General features: G+C 31.5%; 1 protein-coding gene across 2 annotated transcripts in view; it reads left to right on the top strand.

The window, feature by feature from the left end:
• The window catches only part of tyn (trynity), a 74,572-nt gene that overhangs the window by 18,683 nt on the left and 32,952 nt on the right, over nucleotides 1-22,937 (top strand). Inside the window, exon 3 of one of the 2 annotated variants that reach the window (XM_035355351.2) lies at nucleotides 10,917-10,976. The exons of the other annotated variant lie outside the window; for it this stretch is intronic. Coding sequence (XP_035211242.1) covers nucleotides 10,917-10,976 — 60 coding nt within the window. The remainder of the gene's footprint in view (nucleotides 1-10,916; nucleotides 10,977-22,937) is intronic. 2 annotated transcript variants of the gene reach the window in all.

The raw sequence follows: 22,937 nt of genomic DNA, 5'->3' as shown, positions 1-22,937 counted from the left end.
ATGGCGCATTTTGCATCATTTCGCAAAAACTTCGGGGGACAAAGAACTACGATCATCTTTTAGCCCTTCTTCTTCTTCTGAAGACCTTTCCTCCATAATTGCTTTTATTGCTGCTTCAGCTTCCTTCTCTGAAGACTTTTACTTCACAATTGCCTTTTGTTGCTGCTTCTTCCTCTGAAAATATTTCCTCGATATTTTTCAAGTAAGGACAAATTCGAGCAGTTAAAGGCGAAAACATAGCGGACGAAAGCAAGGCGAACGTCTTCGTATAAAGCATCGTGAAAGAAAAGAAAGCGAGGAGAAAACATTGCAGTTCTAAAACGTCGTGGTATCATTACTTAATTAATCTCTTTTAGAAAGTTGTATTGCCAGTTTTTCATGAGAAACATAGTCTAATAACATTTAATAATTACTACATAAGCTTAAAATTCTGTTAGCTGCTGTACGTAGCATTCACTTTTTACTCATTTAAAGATTTTGAAAGCTCAAGTTTCCTTCTGGATTTTTTTGCAAAAATTTATTAGTTGATTAAAAAAACTGAAACACGAAGGTGAAAATATTTCTCACTCCTTGCTTTCATTATGCTAATACACATTTACAAATTTTAAAGGGTAAAAAAACACACATGTCTGCGATGTTATAGTCATGCGATGATTTATAAGTGCTTTATTTTTTACTACGATATTTTCTAAGACGATGTTTTTAAATCGCTTTATTTTCGACGACTATGTTTTATATCCCGGTGTTTTAGAACTGTGATGTTTTCTCCTCGCTTTATTTTCTCCCAAAATGTTCTGTACGACGATGTTTCAGCTCTACGTTTGTTTCCATCGGACATCAATTCAAGCAGATTGGAAATGATCCTCCATTAAATCTTTCATACATTCCATATGGAATTAACTACTATGGACTTCTTCTGTCAGATGATATGGGTTCATAAATTTTTCTTTGATCTTTTGCTACAGAATTGGTCAAATTCTTCATAAATCCAACTTTTAATTTCCTTTTCTTTCTGCTAATCATATTCGTTATTAAATTTTTAGATTTCAGTCCGTATTTTAATACTTGGATAATATATAAGAGTCTTTTTTGCAAAGCTTAATATACATTGTTAAAATTACAAAAATTATCAAAATATTCCCTTAAAAAACATATGTCAAAATACATGAAGTGAGTAAATCTATCTTATCCAGGCATTGCTGGATTTCCAATTCTTATTTTAATTTTAATTCTATTAAAATTATCCCAAAGACTTCTTCAGAGAGGAATAAAGTTTCTGGAAACTTACCATCCCTAAGCCTGTCAACTTTAACTAACTATTTGTGCTCTTCTAGAAGAACAGAAATATCGTATAAATATCTTTTGGAACGCGCAAATATTTTGTATAGAAGCAACGGTAATCTAAGCTTGGATCTTCCATGGTTTTAATCATAATCATTATTTAAAAGTTATGACTCTTAAAAATCAGGAATGGGCACAGGTTTTGAAAGACATCGGCATCTATTTCCAGAAATCGCCACTATTGGAAGAGAAAGTTCGAAAAAAAGAGTATGATGTTAATACCAGCTTTGAATGATTGATAAGTCTTTTAGGTAATAAGCAAAGCAGCGAGACATATTTTCTAAACTTCCAATGGTAGTTATCCAACGAACATTCCTAGTCTTTAACGATGGATGACTATAATGGAATAGCAATAACATGTCGTAATGATCAGTTTGTATTAGATTATCGGCGGGAGCTTTATTCCCAAAGCCTGGAAACGTTTAATGTTCCATGGCATTTTCAAATACACAAGTTCGGGCTCGACTACTAGTATACTTCGAATTCCTAGTCAGGTTCCGTCCTCGGGAATCACAACCGTAACTGTCTTCGAAGTGACACAGAAGTTTCAATTCCACGAATGGTGGAATGTTTCGGGTGATGGATTGCTGTTCCATAATGAGGAAAAGATCGCTTTTGAGTGACCTTTAAGCTATGTCACCCATGACACCAGGATAATTATATACTCACATCAGGTTAATCTTGTTTGTGTGCATTACGTACAAACAAATTCAAAATCATCGTAATATGTAAACATCAGGGGAAGGAAACGAGCTAATGTTTAAATGCATCAAATATATCGCCAACATCATGATAAAAGCATGACGTGATTCTACAAAATCATTGTGACGATGACGCCATATTTAAAAGAAGGCTTTTTTGGGGGAAAAGGAGAATTCAATTAAAATTTCTAAGAGATAAGTTTTTTTTTTTACATTCATCGTTTATGATACAATGTGTCTGCAAAGTCTTCAACCTGAATCATCAGTCTATCTATTTGTCTCTTTCTTTCTCTCTCTCTCTCTCTATATATATATATGTAATAGATTGGAGATGTTAGCTGCAATGGAATTGGAGAAGTTTATGTGTAGATATAATGCAGAGAGATGACACATAAGGACAGACCTGGCTGAAAACAAGACGTAATTTTATTTCTTGACAATTAATTCTTGAGATACATATTCTCATTCACACATCATCATGGGTGCAGTATGCACCCTACAGTTTCGGAAGCTTAGAACATCTTCATGCAATGTATTGTACAAAGGCTAGCGGAAACATGTTATTTTGATGCAGGCAAATGGAAAAGCGGGTAGTTATCCAAAATGGAAGCTTAAGAGAACAATTTCGGTTCTGGAAATTTTGATTTTTTAAGTTTCGAATAAGCCATGTCAAATAGCGTTATATAAAGAATGGAAAGGGGAAGTATCCAAATTAAAATGCGGAATAAAGGGGCTATTGCCAAATTAAAATGAGTAGTTTGCTTTTATATTTTATATCTCACATATTCCCCATCTTTCTAAGAGAAAAAGGCTTGGCGATAGAATGCCAAGCCTCTTTCTAACTTTAGATCGTTAGCAAATGAAGATAAACATTCTCTGCAATATTTGCAATTCAAGGATTGAAATGAGAAATTTTGTTCAAAAGCATAGCCTTTAGGTTTCACTGTGTCTCGTCATTTCGTTTATCAACTCTCTTATATATTAAACGTGCAAAATGACACATAAAAATGTAATTCAGAAATAATACAGAAACATAATATTATAGAGTACATGAATTAAATTTGTAATCCAAATTACAAGTTTATGCTTTCGTTTTTCTCTCAAAATATAAATTTGTATAGTTCTTCAAATTTTCTCTCCAGGTATCGTAAAAACTATCCTAAATTGGAGTCCTAAATTTTTCAAGAAATAATTGTAAGTTAAGAGTTCTAGAAAATCCTTGTTTGAATATCATAGTGCAATTTTTACTGTCCTACTCTTGAAAGTCTTTCGCGAAACTGCAATATTCAATATAAAACCGAAAAGTTTCTTCTACATATTCATGAAATTCTATTAAAATACGTATTTAACACATTATGACACAATTCACATTTCTTATCGAAAAGCACTGTAAAGGGGATTTTAGAAACAAATAAACATAGAAAAGTAGCAAAATACATTAGACTAACAAAATAAACTTTCATACAAACGGGCACATCCTCAACAAGCGAACCAGCATAGGCTATTTGCTGACGACCGTGGAATACTTTATATTCTAAGACCAAACTAAAGTAGTGTGATTAGTATGCCCAGTAAAATGACTTCCATCCAAGCAGTAAATTAAATAAGTAAAAGTTTATTTATAGCGTCTACAACTGCTTGACATTCCACTTCCGTAATTGCCTTTTTTCATAAGACCTTAATTTTCGAGAATGGAAAGTTATAGGTTGTAAATGATCATCTGTGTGCCCATGTTTTAAACCTGCACTAAGAGCTTCTTCATATGCATCTACAAATACCATTTTCCAAAAGTAATTATTACATTTATTTATTTCGTTAATGTAATGGAAATGGAAAGTACCCAGATTAACACGAAGAATAAAGGGGCTATTGCAAAATTAAAATTAATAGTTTGCCCTCATTTTTTATATCTTATATCTGTAAACAAACGTTCGGAAATTCCAATTAAGATAATAAATTATTAAAATCTCTTCAGTAACTGCAAAATTAATTAAATAATCGAGAGATAATAATTAAATCAAAACTAAACCAGGAAAAGTGCTAAAAGTCTAACAAGAAGTATACATATCAAAATTCAAATAAAATATTAACTTTAATATAATAACATAAAATTAATATAATATAAAAATATACACAAATTTAGCGATATAAAAACTGTTGAAAATTCCTTGATCTTTTTTCAAGGAGTAGCCGAAGAATTTTCAACAGAGCCACGTTTCTTAATTATGTCTGGATAAGTGTGAATTTTTGAAATAATTCGAAAGAAATAATTAAAAGTAACGGCCAAATAAAAACTAATTTAATTAAAATTAAAAATGCAATAACGTAAAAATTATAAAATATTTTTTTAATTTTAATTAATCATCAAGCTATAATCTGCTCCAAAGATACTTTAAAGCAAAAGTTATTGTAAAAATTAACATCATAAAAAGAATTCTGGAATAAGAATTTGATTGATTTAATTTTAATTAATTAAATTAAATTTTAATTTTGATAGTAATTTTATATTTTTAACAATCTTTGATTGTAAACTGATTTAAATTTATTTAATTTTTGATTTAATTATTAGCTCTTGATTATGATGTATATAGAGAGAGAAAGAGAGAGAGAATATGTATATATGTTGAAAAAAATTGTTTTAAAGAAGAATTTTATCTTTGTTTAGTATTCTACAAATATACTCTTTCTATTTCTATATGCTGTAGGCACAAAAGTTCTTACCCGGTCTTTATTTTCACAACCGGTAATCGTAGACATATACTTCCGCTCACAAAAATGTTTTAAATGACCGTGAAATATTCGTGTATTAATATTCGTGTATTCGTGCATATATATTAAATGAAATATTCGTGTTTGGGAACTTTTAATTTACTTTTAATTTAGGAAAAAATTATTTTGTAAACGTTTTGAAATCTAACTTTTATACAGTTTTTTACTCCTTATATTTATATTTAAGAAAAATCTGGTACTCATGGAAAAAATAATAAAATATGCAAGAAATGTGAATCTCGTACGACAAAAAATTGACTGAAATATTTAATTTTAAAACTGAGAATATATTTAAGGGCTGAACACAAATCGAAGAGTAAAATATTTGCATTCGCCAGTAAATGAAGTTAAAATATCAGTTTAAGACAATGTTTCTGATGTTAGTTGATTAAGTGACTCGAATTTTTATGCAGAAATTTTTGAAGAAATATTGTCCTGAAAATGTTTAGTTAAAACGCATTTCTTTTCGAAAAGGAGATTGTAATCTCAAAATTCTATCGAATTAATATTCTAAAAAGGCATTGGCAGGGACACAGCCAGTTGAAAATATTATTTGAATAAACTAAAAATTAAAAATATTCCTAATTTTTTTCAGACATTTTATCATTCTAACGCAGCGCTTCGTAAATATTTTTCATTCATGATCCCTTTTTATCATAGAATTTTTTTCGTGATCGCAGATATTAAATATAGAATAAAGATATAAAAGTAGATATTTGCCATAAATAATTTCTTTAGTATATAATGTACATAAGTAGTTTTAGGATTTATTTCAAGTGAACAAAAATTAATAAAAGAAAATCGAGTGTGTTATGCAGAAAAAAAAAAAAAAAAAAAAAAAAAAAAAAAAGACCGAAGTTCTTCCCCCCTTTTTTTTTCTGCATAACAGATTAAATTTTGGAGCAGTATTTGACATTAATACACATAAAGCACATTCAACTACTTTCAGCGCTAAAGGATATTTGAATTTAATAAGGTTAAAGCTGAATAAGTCATTTAGCATCACATATTTATTTGATGCTGAATAGCAGAAGAACATTTAACCCAATTTCGGAAATTCATTTCTAGCTCCGATCCAGAGTTCAGCCAAGGATTGTGAAAACTCAAGTTTTACGTCTAGATCACTCGATATCTCAAGAAATTCCTTTTGGGATTTATATTGCAGGTGACTAATCACATTAATATCAATTTATGTAATTTCTTTAAAACTCTCATTAATGTAATTTCTTTAAATTCGTGTATCTGAATTGCGTTTTCATGACCCATCATTTCCCTCTACGACTCCATTTTGGGTCACGATCCCCAGTTTAACAAACTCTGTTCTAAAGTAATAAAACCTTGGAAGAATACTAATAACGTGTTTAGAGATAAAGTGTTTGAAAACTTACAAACTACTTATCTGAAAATTCTCTCGGTATACTAATAGTAACAAAGCTATAAAATAAAAAAGGTTACACACTCGTAAATCAGGAAAGAAAATCACTGAATGACATTTAAAGGTAAAAAAATCAACCTCGAATTATTCTAATTTATTTCGTAACCGACCCCTTAAGGCAAGTTGGAAATTAAATACAAATTTGAAATTAAAATTTCAGTAAATTTTTGTTGTATGAGACTCAAACATTTTATTTTCCACTGTTATAGTAAGTTTCAGATTTTCCTAAATATAAGTATAGAGTTAGGGAAAACACACAGAAAGTTAGACTTCGTAATTTTTAAAAATGATTTTTCAAATTAAAAAAATATTTTCGTCATTCGAAAATACCACGTTTGTGAACATGGTTTACATCTCTTATGTTATTGTGAACGTTATTTAAATCAATGAGATTTAAAAGTATAAAAACGTATATTAAAAAAAAAAAAACTGTGTTTATTGCTTTACAGTCACTCGTTTGCTATTTTGTAGGAGATAGATTAAATGGGAAAGTTAAATATCTTACACTTCGCTGAATGGCAATACGCTTCTGGGTGGAGATAATAAGTATTTTATTTGAGACAGGGGCAGCACATTGCTTTCGAATATCCAAATCTGTGGATTAAAATTGAAAAGTAAAATTGAAAGGAAATATCTTACATTTTGTCGAATGGCAACAGTTTGGTACACTAGAAGTAAAAATATTTTATTTCAAACAGTGTTGTCCCTTCTCGCTTTCAAATCGCTTAGTTTGTCCAATAACATTCGTTAAATTTGTACAAAATATGAAATAAAGCAAAAACAAATTCAATATTCCAAATTAGGCCTCGGGGTGCCCATGTTAGGGTGGAGGACTACATATATTAAAAATTCGGTGGCTCTAGGTGTCATCGTTTCTCCACAATGGGAGAAATATATATGTATATATACTGTTACTTCATTATTTAAATTTTGTAATAATATATCATAATAACATTTGGCGACCACAATTTGGAAAGTGATATGGACTAAGTGTGCGTATTGAGACTTATAGTACCTCTGGTGAAAAGAGTTCGATCAACCTAAATCATAAAATAAATTAAAAGATTAAATTTATGCTATTAATTGTAAAATTCAAATTTCTGAAATGAATGGTTTAATTATTGTATACGTATTCCTGATAAGAAAAATAGTTTCGTAGTTTTAATGAAACTACTATTTAATAGGTATTTATTTTTATTTAAATATATTTTTTGAATCAACAGAATATTAAAATTTTTCATTGAAAAAAAAAAAAAAAACTCTTCCGAAAGTTTTTATTTTTACCTCTCCATGTCATTGACCATTTAAAAAATTAGACAAGACTAAAAACTTATGACGGAAAATTAAAATTTAATTTCTTTTTTTAATCACAAAAAAGAATTTTATTGATTTTATATTACTTTTAAATACTTAAAGCTTTGTAGAAAATTAAAATAGAATTCTATAGAATTCTTTAGAAATATGGGCCACTTTTCTGTAAGATGAATCTGATATTTTAAGTAGAATTCTATTAGTTGATTTTATACGCATTAAATAAGATTCTGTGAGATCTTTAGAAATTCTATATACAACTTCTGCACTAATGTTTGTAAAATATCTAAAAATAAAATCTCTATACATGTATCTTTAGAAGCTGCATCTGAAATTTTAAAGAATTCTATAAATTTTTGACTTACTAATTTACAGAAAGTTGTGCCATAATTTTAAAGGACTAGAAAGAAGTTTAACGTTGCATTTTTTTTTTCATTGTGTTTTGTAGGGCAATATTTTATGGTAAGAGTAAATGAGATTTAGTAACACTGGAAAGTTTTAATTTGTAGTCTCTTCTCTACCATTAAATAATGAAAAATGTGTTTGAATGTGCGTAGAATTACCCAGTTTTGAACACACGTAGTCCTCCATCTGAATATGTGCTCTTCGAAGCCCGAATTTTGAACTATTGTTTTTGATTTTTTTCATATCTTGTAAGAATTTAATGAATCTTTGATTAATAAACTCAACAATTTTAAAGCAAAGAGTGGCAACACTATTCGAAGTAAAACATTTTTATCTCCAACGCGCCAAACTGTTGCCATTCGGCAAAATGTAAGATATTATTCTTTCAATTTTATTTGGAGTTTGTTGAAGATTATTAAAAGCAATGCGTTGCCACTACCTGAAATAAAATACTCTTTATCTCCGACGCGCCAACCTGTCGTCATTCAGTAAAGCGCAAGATTAACTTTCAGATTTAATCTACTTGTTATTGATTTACTAACCAGACGAGTGAAAAGCAATAAACGCAGTTCTTAACAATATTCTTTTCCACTCTTTAATCTGATTGATTTAAATAAAATTGCATTTCAATCATGCGATGTTTAATTACAGATATAAAATATTTTAATGAAATGACGCTAGATGGACTCATTACAATCATTATATATATTTTTCTTCTTTATGAAACTCTTGTTGCATCAAAAATTCTTGCTATTACCTTTATTGCCTATAACACTTAATATACGGCAAAAGCAGATGTATTCTCAGAAGAAATAAGAAAACGTAAGCTTGAAACTGCCCTGCTATCATCTTTTATTTCAAACGAAATCTTTTCGATAAACTTCACAGCCACACCTAGAACGCAACTAATACTATGGGGGGGGAAACATGTTTGAGAATGAAAAAAAAAAAAAAAAAAAAAAAATTCAAACTTCACCAGATTTATAAAAGTTCGAAACTCAAATGCAGATTACCATCTGAATATTTTATAAACGTCTAGCTAAGAGTTTTAACAGCGAAGTAGGAAGAGTAGAAGAGGCTGTAATTTCTTCATCGTCAGATTCGGAATAATAGGCAATGGCCTACCAGTGAAGCGTTTACTACAACGGAGGTCATTTCCTGTTGAATTCTCCGCCACTTGCAAATGAATAGAACGCCGCCGAAAGGCCAGAAGGCGGCAAAGTTGCAGAGCAGAACAACGCCTCACTCGCCTTTGATAGCTACTTTAAATTGCTATTCTCCGGTGGATGATAGTAATGTGTTTGTTTATTTTATTTCGCAACATTTTTAATGTACTCATAAAAGGTTTTACAAGCCTTTAAATCCGACGCCTGCTATGCCAAGAAGGCCAATTATCGGCACGCGCTGTTGTAGTTCTTGGACAGTTATTTTGAATTCTAATTAGTGTCTCTGTCACCGCATGGCAGCGCTTTTACGAAAGAATATAATTGCTTTTTTATGAAAGTTCGAATAATGTTAATTAGTATTTTTAGCTCTGAAGACTTTTACTTGGTAAATACTCTGAAATAAGAAAAGAAATCTGCTGAGTGCTTGCAAACATGATTAATTTGATTTATTTGCTGAGAATTAGAAGAACTTTTTTGGGGGTAGAGGGCATTAACGATTGGATTTTTTTTTTTTTTTTTTTTTTTTAGCTTTGATTTACTTCATTTGTTATTTTAAAAAATTCGATTTATTTCATTTATTTAGAATTAAGGAATTTTTCTTTGTCTTAGAAACACGAAGCAGTTTACTTAATTATACCTTCGATTTAGTATTTAATTTAACACACATGATTAGTTCGACTTCTATTTAAAATTAAACGATTGCTTGTCAGTGGCATTCGGTTAAGACAAATGATGTAATAATAGTTCTAACTAAAACTTTAGATTGTAATTTGTTCTAATATAATGCTTTCCGAGAAACACACATGTTATAGATTTAGTCGAACAAGAACGTAAAAATTTTATTAAGCAGTTTAAGCAGTAATGAAATATCTATTCACAATACATCTGCAAATAATTTTGGCGATTGGTTTCATAATTTTATGATTATAATCTTTCTGTATTTTTCATTTATATAATTATGGTTTTCTTATTTAAATAATATAAATTTGTTTGAAATTTATATAATTATGAGATTTATATAATTATGAGAAGTTTGAAAATAATTTTTTCTTGGACTACCCGCAGTGATCATTTAATTAAAATACTGATCAACGCATTTCAAGTGATCGCAACTCAGAATTTCTGGCAGTATCTCTCACAATTCACTGTAGGATTTTCTTCGAAATTTACGAGAAATATAACCTGAATTTTGCCGAATATTAAAATTAATAAATGCTGCAATTGTATTTCCTTTGATAGTACAGCTAAAAAACAGCTAGTATTACCGTACTAAGCTAAATAATGTATGGATGAAACAAAATACGAGAAATTAATTCTACAATTTATTGCATTTTGACTTTAACGGTTAAACAGACCGTTGAGTTTTCCTGACAATTACAGTAGTTCACACTTCCTTTAGAACACATATGTTTTTCAGTTTTATTTTCAAATATCAGTTACTAAATATTATAGAAATGACTTTCCCCTTCCACGTGTACTATTGATCAGCTTTTTTAAAACCTGCATGTTTTTGAAAATGTTATTCGAAACTTTTCGGTAAAAAAAAAATTGTTCAAAACGCTCTGAAAATGAATTCACATAAGTATTCGGACACTTTTAACAACAAGTTGATATTAAACAAAACATGAAATTAACGAGACATCCAACATTTCGTTAAATTCTCTTCAACTTAAATTATACTTTGGAATGGATTTAACTAATTTTTTGAAGTGTGAATTTTTGAAGTGTGCTTTTATTAGAATTTTCGAAGAAATCTCATGTTTACTTATTCTTTTTTCCAACTTATAGGATTTGAATCCATTGAATACGGAAGAGTTTTGGTACCTTCAGAACAGTTGTATAATAACCGTAAGCGAATATTTAGGGTTGTATGTTTAGGATCTTTTTTTGATAGAACTTGAATTAAGTTTTTTTCAATTGCTCTTAGGTTTTCATTAAGAATATTTGTACATTTATACTAATCCATATATTTTTCTTAAAAAGTAAATTTCCTATCGCAGAAGCAGCGAAAACCGAGACCTTCTTACTGTCATGCTTAACAACAAGCAATAGGTTTTTCGGATTTCAATTCTCCATTTGACTTTCACATTTTGCTTCTCAGCAATTCGTCCATTGGACCCAAATATATTAAATTTCGGCTTTTCTACAAATATAGGCATTATTTCAATATTATAAATCACTGCTTGCCGGGTATTTCCATTGTTTTCATATTAAGAATTTTCTTCTCCCTGATCACTCACTCTAGGCACGTGCCCTAATGACTTTGCTACAGGGCTAACTATTTTTACAAACCTTTCTTCTAAATCTGCTGCAAGTTTCATAGCACTAATTTTGGGTTTTCTTTGATTTTTTTAGGATAAAGTGGTGGCGCGTGTTACATTTGATATATATGTATATATATAATAAGATTTATATATGTATAATAAGATGATATATATGTATATATATAATTTTTTTTTTTTTTTTTTTTTTTAAAGAAGAGGGCCTTACGTCTCAAGGCCTTTGAAATCAGTTTATTTAGTCAAAATCTGCACCAAAATGAGGCTGCAAGAAGATAAATATCATTTTATTTATAATTTATATACAGCTATTTTTTGCCTAATTTTAAATTTTACATTACATTGACGTGATTCATTTTCAGCTTTATTACATCTTTGATTTATTTTTCAAATTTAATCAGTAGCTAAATAGGCTAAGCATTTTAAAGACTGTAAATGGATTTCCTGAGAATTTACTAAGTTCATTTACTTCAATTCGTGAGCAATTTTAGTTTTATTTTAATAACATGCTTAATAGATGTAATTTTAAATACATTTAATTTATAAAATGTCCGATTGAATTATTTTTAACAACATTTGCAACGATTTTCGCTACGATATGTAGTATTTCGTACCTAATAGAGAATTGTTTAGTTCCAAAATCACCAACTGAAGCAACTTAACTTCCCTTGAAACAAAAAATTATCTCTTCTTTTATCTCACTTCATCGATACGTCATCTTGATGGTTAGCCATAAGAACAAAAATAGAAAACTGCTGGTGAAAACAACACATTACCATTAGGAGGCGCTTCTCGGCATACTCCATTCCGATGCCAGATAAAAATATTTTGCAGAGTAATTTTCCTATCGACGAAAGCGGATTTCCGCGTGCTTTCTTTTGTAATGAACTGTCATTACATTCTCCGTTTTCCCCCGATTTGCAACCCTTCGACGCCATTGTGTTCTGATAATAAAAAGGATAAGGGATTCTCAATATGGGTAATTTCATTGTTACGAGCTTTCAAATGCTTCGAATTTTCATCATGTAACAAATAATTCTACTGCTCGAATTGAAATACTTCTTGTTCTGCAGTGTGGAATTTGCACATTTCTATTTTGTAAAAGCATGTTGTAATTATATGGAAGTACAATGATGAGTTTAGCTGCTTTTTTAGAGCATGTTTGGAAGTGGCTTATGAAAAGGAATTGTACTCTTGAATATCCGTAAAAAAAGAGATTAATTCTCTTAAGAGTTTTGAGTTTAAAATCATTTCAGACGTTAAAATCGAAACTGAGGTTATCAGTTAGTATAATTTATTGCAATTCGTAAATCTTAATTTTTAAAATTTTGAAGTGTTCTATGCGTGGAAAGGCGTTTGGAAGTGCTGTTTAACGAGTAACAGTGAAGTTAATTAAATTAAATAGTAAAAATAATTTAATGTAAATTTTGAAAATTAAATTTTAGATTAAGATCTATGAGGGGGGAAAAATTTTTCTATCTCAAAACTTTAGATAACAGTCTGCAGTTGTTCTCAACCCTTTTGCGCCCCTTCTTTTCCAAAACTCGACAAATACATATAAGTAGTTAATTTACATTTAAATAATAAGTAAATAAAAGTAGTTAATTTACATTTATAAACTAAAACTAAATACTCATCGCATTCCCTTCAACGAAACAATAAAATCTTCTCCCACGTGGAATTCCACTCTGTTCAAGAACCACTGGTCTAATATTCTCAATACAGAATTTACCATTAAAAATTTCAAAAATACTTTTGAAATAAAAATTGAAATGCATAGAATATTAAAAAATAATAAGAAATTTAATCTAAATATATAAGAATTTAATATCTGATTTTTGCATTCAGACCGATCAAATGTGCCCAGGTAGTGGCGAAGTGGTTAAAGACATTTGAATACTGGGAGTTCTACTTGGGTTCGATCCAATTCCCCAAGCACTCAAACGATTTTGATGCCCCCAAATACATTTACTCCTGGGTTTCTGCACATTTTTTCTTTCTCTGTCTTGGTTTAACTTCATCACTTCGTGGTAAAACAGGCAATGAAAACTTTTGTGATGACCCTTTCCTTGAGTTCCTCATAACTTTTTGTCGGCTCATGACCCTTTCCTTCATACCTTACCCACGTGCTTATTTTACTTAGGGTTAAACCAACTTTGCTTCCATCCCAGGCTAACGAGCTACCCGTATGGTTGGTTCTCGGAGTTTTCCCCATGTGTAACTTAAATACAAACAAATTTTCCATAGAAAGACATCTCTCCCCTCACATAGATAGCCCTCACGCGCTTTGCTGTATTCGGATAACTTAGTTTAATTAAATATGTGAGAAAATTTCAAGCTAAACAATTACGCTAGACCTACTAAAAGATTATTTCAAAGAAATTATAGCTACATCTATATATATATATCTGTCTATCTATCTGTATAGACAGATAGATAATGGATATAGGTATATACATACATATATATATACGTTACACATATACATAAGGACATAAGACTATATATTTAAAAGAACTGTTCCAAATAGCAGTGCCAAATGGTAAATATAAGAAATTTAGTATTACATTACTGTGTCATAAATGAACGTTAAGTAGAAATTTTTTGCACTTATTTAATTGAAAGGGGGGGAACTTAATTTTTCAAGACAGCTGCTCTCAGTTTCTCGCTGGATAATTTTCACGCGTCGTTTACAAGAAATATTTCATGCAAATAATAGGCTAAAAATTTCTATTTTATTAGAATACAAAATTTGGATAGTGAAAACAGTAATAACTTCTTTAAGATGTTAAAAAGAAATTAACAAAACATGATATTGCAGGTACAAAAAAATTTATTTTTCTTCCAAATAATTTTAGTTCTTTTAATAACATAATAGTCTAAATGTTTTATAAATGTATTTTTTAATATCTGTAAATTTTTAACCCATCTTTGAAGACTAACTTTAATCTCAATTTTTATATAGAGCGGCGGTTCTCAATTTTTTTTTTTCCTCATGCACCACTTTTACCAGTGCTAGCCGATCATCCGTCTTTCCTTTCAGAAATTCCAAAAACACATATACATTTATTTAAATTTAGGTTATTTTTTATACAGTGTTATATAAATTAAACAAGAAAAAGTATTAAAAGGTTGATAAAAACCAAAACATGAATAAGAGTGGTTTTTTTATTATTTTCATAAACTAATTCTAAATACGTGACTGGTAACTAAAAGGCTGACCGCTTTCTTCCCTAGAATTTGTGAACCCCCCCCCCCGGTGGAGAACCTTTGATAGCGTGCACATAATTAGGTTATAAAACTACAGAAGTTGCTGAATATGTTTTCTAGTTGAAAACCAAATTGACTGTTATTTTAAAACGTTATTTGGTCCTATACTATTTGCATTTCAGTTTCCCTGGCATTTAAGGAAATATTCATCTTTAATTTGAATACATTGCTTACAAAAAATTTTCACACCAATTTCTTTTTATGAAAATAATTTTCTATATCTATGTTTAACAGCTCATTTATCTAACTATGCCACTTTGCTCTAGAGGAGAAATCAAAATAAGGTTAAAATTCTGCGTAATTTTTTTAAACTGCCGTTAATCGATCGCTTATTCAATCGTAGAACTTTTAAATATTTTTATGCCTTCTAACTGTTTCTAATACTTTTTTTAAATATTTTTTGTCTAAATAATTTTGTATAATTTTTTAGCCATTACTCATGAAATGGGTTTCTAGAAAATTCAAGTTGCTTCATGATATGAAACTAAATGAAATCATCAGCCTACCGGCAAAATTGTGAATCGATCTCTCACTGATTTTTGCATGATTGAAGAATAAATATACAGACTAAATTTCCTTTTCATGCAGATGCTCCAAAATTAAAGAGACAAATTTTATTAGGTGAAACAACCAATAATAAATACTTTTTGTCACAGTATGCATGGTCGTACGTTAGCGGTAAGGCGGTCAAACGATGGAAGACGTTTTCCGTTTTTCCACACATGCAGTCTTTTCCCAGGTGCGAAAATAAAAGCGGTAGTTTGCGTATGCACTGCCATCATTCTTTTTGTATACAGATCTGTTATGTGTATGTAATTTGCCTATATATATATATATATACCTTCCGGTTATAGTTTTTGAGTTGATGGCTTTCGTAGTTGGTTCTTTAATTTATCTTCTTTTAATTTATAATGGTCTTGGAGTTCAATTTTAAATTTATTTTAGTTATATAATTCCCGGGTTTAACATACAGAGAATGCACCCCTTCCACGGGAAGCGCGCAGTTGAAAAATCATAATTCGAACTTTTGGAGGTACAAAATGCAGTGGATTTACAATTTCATGTACTCCCATGGATTGTAAAAAGTATTCTTAAAATCGCAAATGGGAATTGGCATTAAAACTAGCAAAACAATTTGGGATCAATAGAATAATTCATAAAAACGTGTAGTTGTAAGCTGGAGGTTCATAAAAACGAAAGCTGACTACATATCAACCAAATTTTGTCAGAGAGAATTCCGTTAAGATAAATAATCGAAGCTCACTTACTATTCTTTAGCCATAAGTTATAATACAGGACTTTTGGACAGATAGATTTTACACGCTCTGTCTCCATGTACTCACTAAGATCTCGAATAAGTCCAAACAATCAGCCCTTTTTGCCGCAACACAAATTAGTCACTAAATTCAAGAAATTGGCAAAATTCCACAAACCAGTACTCTTCCATGTCTCTAACTACACTGGTGAAATAAATTAAGAGAATTTTCATATTTGATCTACGAGCTCCAGAATTACTGGACATATTTTAATCAAATTTGGTGTGAACATAGGTTGATATAATACAAACAAAATAAACATTCAGCAGTTATAATAGACACACATGCTCGTGTGTAACACTCATGGGAGTTTGAAGGTCTGAAACAGCAGTTGCAGAAGACACAAAAGAAATGGGTTAATAGGGGGTATGGTCACCTCTTACAGCCATACAGGCCTCGCAGCGTGATGTCATACTGGAGATAAGGCAGTTTATCAGTGTCTGTGGCAATTGGTCTTACACATTCAGCAACGCTGTTTTCAGTTCCTGGATGGTTCTCGGAGAGGGTTGCGAGTTGCAATTGCCCTCCCCAGAGCGTCCCAGACGTGCTCTATAGGGCTGAGGTCTGAAGACTTGGCTGGCCAATCCATTCAACGAATATCCTCACTCTCGAGAAAGTCGACAAGAAGAGCTCTATGTGGGCTCGCGTTATTGATCTATAAGATGAACTCGGGGCCCACTGCACCCCGGAAAAAGCGAACATAAGGTTCCAGGACCTCATCCCTATACCTCGCACCAGTTACAGAGCCTCTGTCAAAGACGTGGAAGAGGTGTGCGGCTATCCAACATGATGCCTGCCCAGACCATTACACCGCCACTACCATAACTGTTGATTTCGCGGATACTGGAGGGTAGGTAACTGGTCCCTGGTTCTCTCCATATGAAAGTAAGGCGAGAATCAGTGTTTAGGCTAAAACGGGACTCGTCGGTGAACAGAACGGTCGCCCATTGCTCCGTATTCCAATCACTATACTGCCTGCACCATGCTTATCGGACTCTCCTGTCCGCAGACGTGAGCGGGACGCAAACAGCCGGTCTTCTGTCAAACAACCCTCTCTCATTCAGTCTTTTGGAAACAGTCACCCTTATTACATGAATTTCTGTGGCTGCATATAGGTCCCGAGAGAGCTGAGAAGCTGTAGCCCCTCTGTTACGCCTCGCTAAAATAGACAAATAGCGATATTCTCTGGCCGTCATGGCTCTTGAACGACCTTGCCCAGGCTATGTCTCAATGGATCCAGTATCCTGGAATTATTTCCATAGGTTACACACGATGCCGGGCGTTAAATTAAACTCTCTGCACATCTGCACTTGCTATTGGCCTGCCCCTAGTTTTTCAACAATTCGCCACCTCATTCCATCATCTAAACGTTGGTGGTTACTTATTTTTACTCTTCCGATGTGAATGCAACCGATTGCTGTGAGATAACACCAAGAAATTCTTCGAGGTGGGCTAGCGAACGCAATTCGTCATACCCTCCACGTGCTTATAAAGCCTGGTTTTTCTACTGGCTTCGCCTGCACACACGTGTAACTTTCGTATTTGCCATATAAGATTTGCATTTTTATCTAGAAGCAGTGCTTTTTCCTTCAGTTCAGTTCTTTTCATGCAATTCGTTAAAATATCCTAATTCTCTTAATTTATTTCACCAAAGTATAAATCACATCTAAATAAATGTAATTTTAAGCTTGGTGGCAATGCATATCATTCTGGGTCATTAACGCCATATATATGGAAAGCTCTTATCTCGTAAATCGTAACCGTGCTCGGTTGCGGCTTCTTCACGGCCCGCTGGTTACGAAAATTTTCACGATCATCGATTAGCGCTATTATTGCTTTTGTTTTCGGCTATGGGTTTTACATGATCGTACGGCATCTGATATCCCATGGTTCATTGCGGTTGATGATCTGCTAACCTTTAAGTAGATACTCTTAATGGATTATTCTATTCATTTCTTTGGTGATGATATACATTACTCAAACCTTTATTTTCCTATTATCAGACACGCAAAAGAGAATTTCAGCTCTTAACTGTCGATTAAGATTAAGACTTTGATCTTCAATCGAATGTGAATAGCAATTATTTCGCAACTTTGAAAACATTAGAGAGCAGTGAAAGTAAACAGAATTGATGGTTTGGGAACTGTTTGCAAAAAAGTGATTGAGTATTGTTATGCGTCTTCCAAGGTATTCAAATGTATATCTCGGAGAATTCTTTGTTGCGACTGCATCTTTTTTTAGTTAATTTTATTCTGCGATTAAACAATGTCTAACGTTCAGAAGTGCTATAAATCTGTTTTTGTTATAAGATATTGAAGAATATGTATTTATGTATGTTTGTTCCACGCATTGTAGAAAAACGGTAGCAACTAGAACATACAAATTTTTAGTGCACAAAGTCCTCCATTCCAATATGTGCACCTCTAAGCCCGAGTATTCAATTTTTTATTTCATATATAACAGAAATTCAATGAATATTTCATTAAAAAATTCAGCGAGTTGAAAGTAATGTGATTCCACTGCTCATAGTAAACCATTTTTATCTTCAGCATGCTAGTGTGTTGCCATTCGGGAAGGAAGATATTTATTTATTTATTTAGTTTCTAATTTAATTTAATGAATCTTAATTTATTTTAATAGCTTTTTTAATTTAATGATTAGCAAGTTATGCGATTTAATTGCAATAAACAGAGTTATTCATCTCTGTTAATACTGGATACTAGTTGAACCCGTGAAAATATACTGGCTGGACTCTTTAAAGTCATTATATATTCATACACATATATTTTAATGAGTCCAGCTATATAATATATATGTGTGTGTGTGTAAGATAAAAAATATTTAAATTAAAATTATAATTTAAATTAATGAAAACCCTTTAAATTCTCCTTCTCTAAAATCGTAATAAATCGTAATAATTCTCTGGATCAATCGGGAGATTACTTTCATTCCGTAAACACTATGCGTGATTTATTTTTCTTTGAAGCACTTGTGTAGTATCTATACAGTTATTTACAACTGCCGTTTTAGGCAGCTGGCCGCGCAAGCAGCTAGTGAATAAAGTTAAACAAATGAAGCATGTTATTTTCATCAAAGTACGCAGAAACTGAGCTCAGCTAGAATAATTTCAAGGCTCCTAGTGGTAATTAATAATAACAGATATGGAGAACTGTATTGATTATTTTTAAATTAGTTTATTCATTAGAAACATACAGATTAAATTTGAATAACAAATTAAATACCTTACCCTTTGCCACTTATGAAAGATAAAAATATTTTATTTTAAGCCGTGGTGACACATTTCTTTTAAACTGTTGAGTTTCTGATTAAATTTGAAAGGTAAAATCTTATCCTTTGCCGAATGGCAACTTAGTTCTTTTAAATTGATGAGTTCTGTTACCCAATGTGAGACTTAGTACATATTTTACGCCTTGTTGAGTGGGCTCATTTTTTTAAATCACTGAATTTGTTTTCAAAATTTTATTAAATTCGCACAAAACATAAAATAATTTTAAAAGGAAATTCAAAATTCGGGCTTCGAGGTGCACATGTTGGGTTGGAAAACTACGTGTTCAAAATTTAATGGCTCTAGGTAGCGCTGTTTTTCAAAATATCAGGAACAAACAAATGTGCATACATATATATATATATTCTTAATTATTTCATAATACAGTTAAGATTTGGTCTTTTATTCAATGTTGTTAAGATAAAATTAAATGGTTTGTGCCTTCCAGAAATCGTATACGGTAATGCAATTTTTCTCTTGTTCAAAAATCTTTTGAGGGTAGTAAGTTATTTCTATAGTATACCAAGAAAGTGTAACAGCTGTTTATCTCGAAATGTTTTGAAAACTGAAAACTGTTCGAATCGCTGAAATGTTGCCACAAGTTGAAGGAATTTTATTAGAAATTCATATCCTTGTTATTTGACAGACCTCTGATGGCAACGTGATTTCTACTTGAGCGGAACCGGTGACATTATTGATGCAGATATAAGTGTGAATAAGTTGTTAGGTAATATGCTTACAAATTCCGGTTTCAGCGGTGAGAAATTTTCAATGCCATTTGAATGATATCTTCATTCCATATCGTAAATTTTCGCGACAATCAACAATGTGCACTTTTTAACCCAGATTCCTTTCTACAACGGCTGCTCATTAACCATGACGGAGTGAGGTAATAATTTACAAAAATCCCACAAAGCGCGGGTTTTTTAAGTAACAAAAATACGTCACCTTTTGCAGGCATTACCGAGCACGTGCGAAAAATCTTTTGTCGTCTTATCTCTTAAGCTGGGAAAATATGTATCTGCCGGCGGTCGGAAAGCAGAGGCACATGACAAGTTACTACCAACTACCATGTTTCATCAACTATACTCGACAACATAATTGCGGATTTACTGATAAGGAGCTTATGGATTCCTCTTTCGCGACCTTGAAATCCAAGGCATTAGACGAGCAACTTGTTGTCTGGCTTGTGCAACTAATCTTTCTGAGTTCTTTAGACAACTCTATGAAATAATCTTTTTAAATCTTTCTTGAGTATACTACGTTACCTGAATTTGAAAGTTCGACGAAGTTTTTCTTTTCTTTAAAAAAAAAAAAAAAAAAAAAAAAGGGAAGCTGATAGGTCAAACATCAAATGGTTAAATCTTCTGTCTCCATTCAGTTACGCACCATAAAAAATGAATGATATTAGCGTAAAACCTTCTGTATTGTTATGCTCTAGGAATTAGAGCAAATGTTTACCGTTCCACAGCATGAACTTAAAACCGTTATTTTAAATTCTTTTGTAGTATTATATTTCAAAGTTTCGTTGGAATTTCCTTTATATTCCGTCTAACCTTGCATAAATACAAAGAATATCGTTAGTTTACTATGCTATCATTACTTGAAAGAAGTGTTTTTATTGAAAGCAACTGAAAAACAGAAAGCTTTTACTAACCTACAAGACATAAGATATATTTCTTTTATCTTAAATTATAAAAGTTTATACTATTTACCAGGATAACGAAGTAAGTAATGTAAAAACAACATGTATTTTTAACATGTTTAATGATATCCATTAAAAATATAACTTAGTGATGAAATTCTGTAGTTTCACACACATTCGAATCATTCGCAAATTTTATTCTTTAAATTTAATTTAAACCCTAAACTGACTTTATTAGTCCTCTATTAACAGCAGAAGACAGACTCGGTTCTTCACTTTACAAAAATTAAAATATAAATAACAATAATTAAATCGTATTTTTTCAATAGTTCAGATGTACGGCCTATTTAATTGTACACATTTTTTGTCAGTTCATTTAAACTTATTCTTGAAATTATTCTACCTTAGTTAACCGTTATTTCAAAGCAGGTTGAAAATGAGATGAAAAATTAGAAATTTTAAAATTAAATATTCGATTGTCGTATGGGAGTCAAACTTCTTCTAATTTTATATTTTCATGACGAGTATAAAACTTTCCCAAATATAAATATATGAACCGAAAGATCATATTAAAAGTTAGATTTCGTTATTTGTCGAGAACTATATTTTTTAAATTTGACATTGCCCAAAAATTAACATTTTTGTCATTTAAAACATTTTTGTAATCGGAAGCACATGACTACGACCAACTATTGCAAAAATAAAGGCTGGGTAAGAATTTTTCTGCCAGGTGAGGAGATAGTAGGTGTGTGTGTATATATATACTTTTCGTACGGCGGATTGCAATTAAAAACAAGAGATGCACAACTAGATTTTTAGCAGTCTCATATATAAAAATTAAATGTTCTGCGCCTAATCGTTTTCGAGTTATGCGAGACACAAATATACATGCATACAGACGTACGTACGTATGTACAGACGTCACGAAAAAGTCTCTGTTGAATCTATTTTATAATCTGATTTGTAAGAAACAGTCCTTTATTCCGTCTGTAACTACATATGTCACATGAAAAAGTAGTCTTGAGTAGTGAAAATGGATATTTTCGTTGAAATCTGAAACCCAAAATTTTTCTCCCTTACAATACTTCCTCTACTTCGAACAAAGACGGAACGCTAGATTTCCTGAAATGGAAATAATGTTTAATCTAGGTTTTCATTTCACTTTTAATTTCAAAGTTATAAAATAAAATAAATTTTCATTCACATCTTCCAAGATGCAGTTAGAAAAAATTGTTCCTTCCACCAAAATCCTATCATATAAGCAAGTAAAGTGTTACACATGAATTGCAAACATTCTGATCTTTTTGCCAACGAAAAGTACCAGAATATTGTTAAACCCTTAGTGTTACTTCATTACTAGGAAGCATTCCAATACGAGGTTTAAAAAGTTCGATAAAAATCAACTTTAGCATGGACTGATTTAAAGCAATTACAGTGGATGGACAAAAATATGGAAACACCTTGTGAAATGCATGTTTGAAAAGAAAGAATGATTTTAATGAAATATGTAGGTGGCGCTGGCGTTTTTGACTACTGACGCCACCTATACAACTTCGTAAATGTGCTAAACAGTTCAGTTGTTGTCGGAGTACTGTTATGTTAGGTTGTCATTGCATTATGTCAGAGTTAACAGACTTCGAACGTGGGCAAATTGTTGGAGCACGTATGGTAGGTGCTTCCGTAAGCAAGGTACCCGAGGTGTTTAGTGTTTCAAGAGGTACTGTATTGAAGATTTATTCCGCATATTTGAAAAGCGGAAAAATATCATCTGCTAAATCACAGCGCATACGAAAGTGTGTCCTGAGTGATCGTGACAGACGATCATTAAGGGCAATTGTGACGAAAAATAAGAAGACCACAGCTGCAAAAGTTACTGCTGAAATGAATGTTGTGTTACCGAACCCTGTGAGTACCAAAACAATTAGAAGGGAGCTTCATAAACAGGGAATTGCCGGCCGTGCTGCAATTGAGAAGCCACTCATCAGTGATGCTAATGCCCGCAACAGGAAAAGG

The sequence above is a fragment of the Stegodyphus dumicola genome, chromosome 9, assembly GCF_044657685.1.
Source record: "Stegodyphus dumicola isolate Sdum_Otavi_A_Nest chromosome 9, ASM4465768v1".
NCBI lineage: Eukaryota > Metazoa > Arthropoda > Arachnida > Araneae > Eresidae > Stegodyphus > Stegodyphus dumicola.
This window is presented reverse-complemented; position numbering and strand designations above follow the sequence as displayed.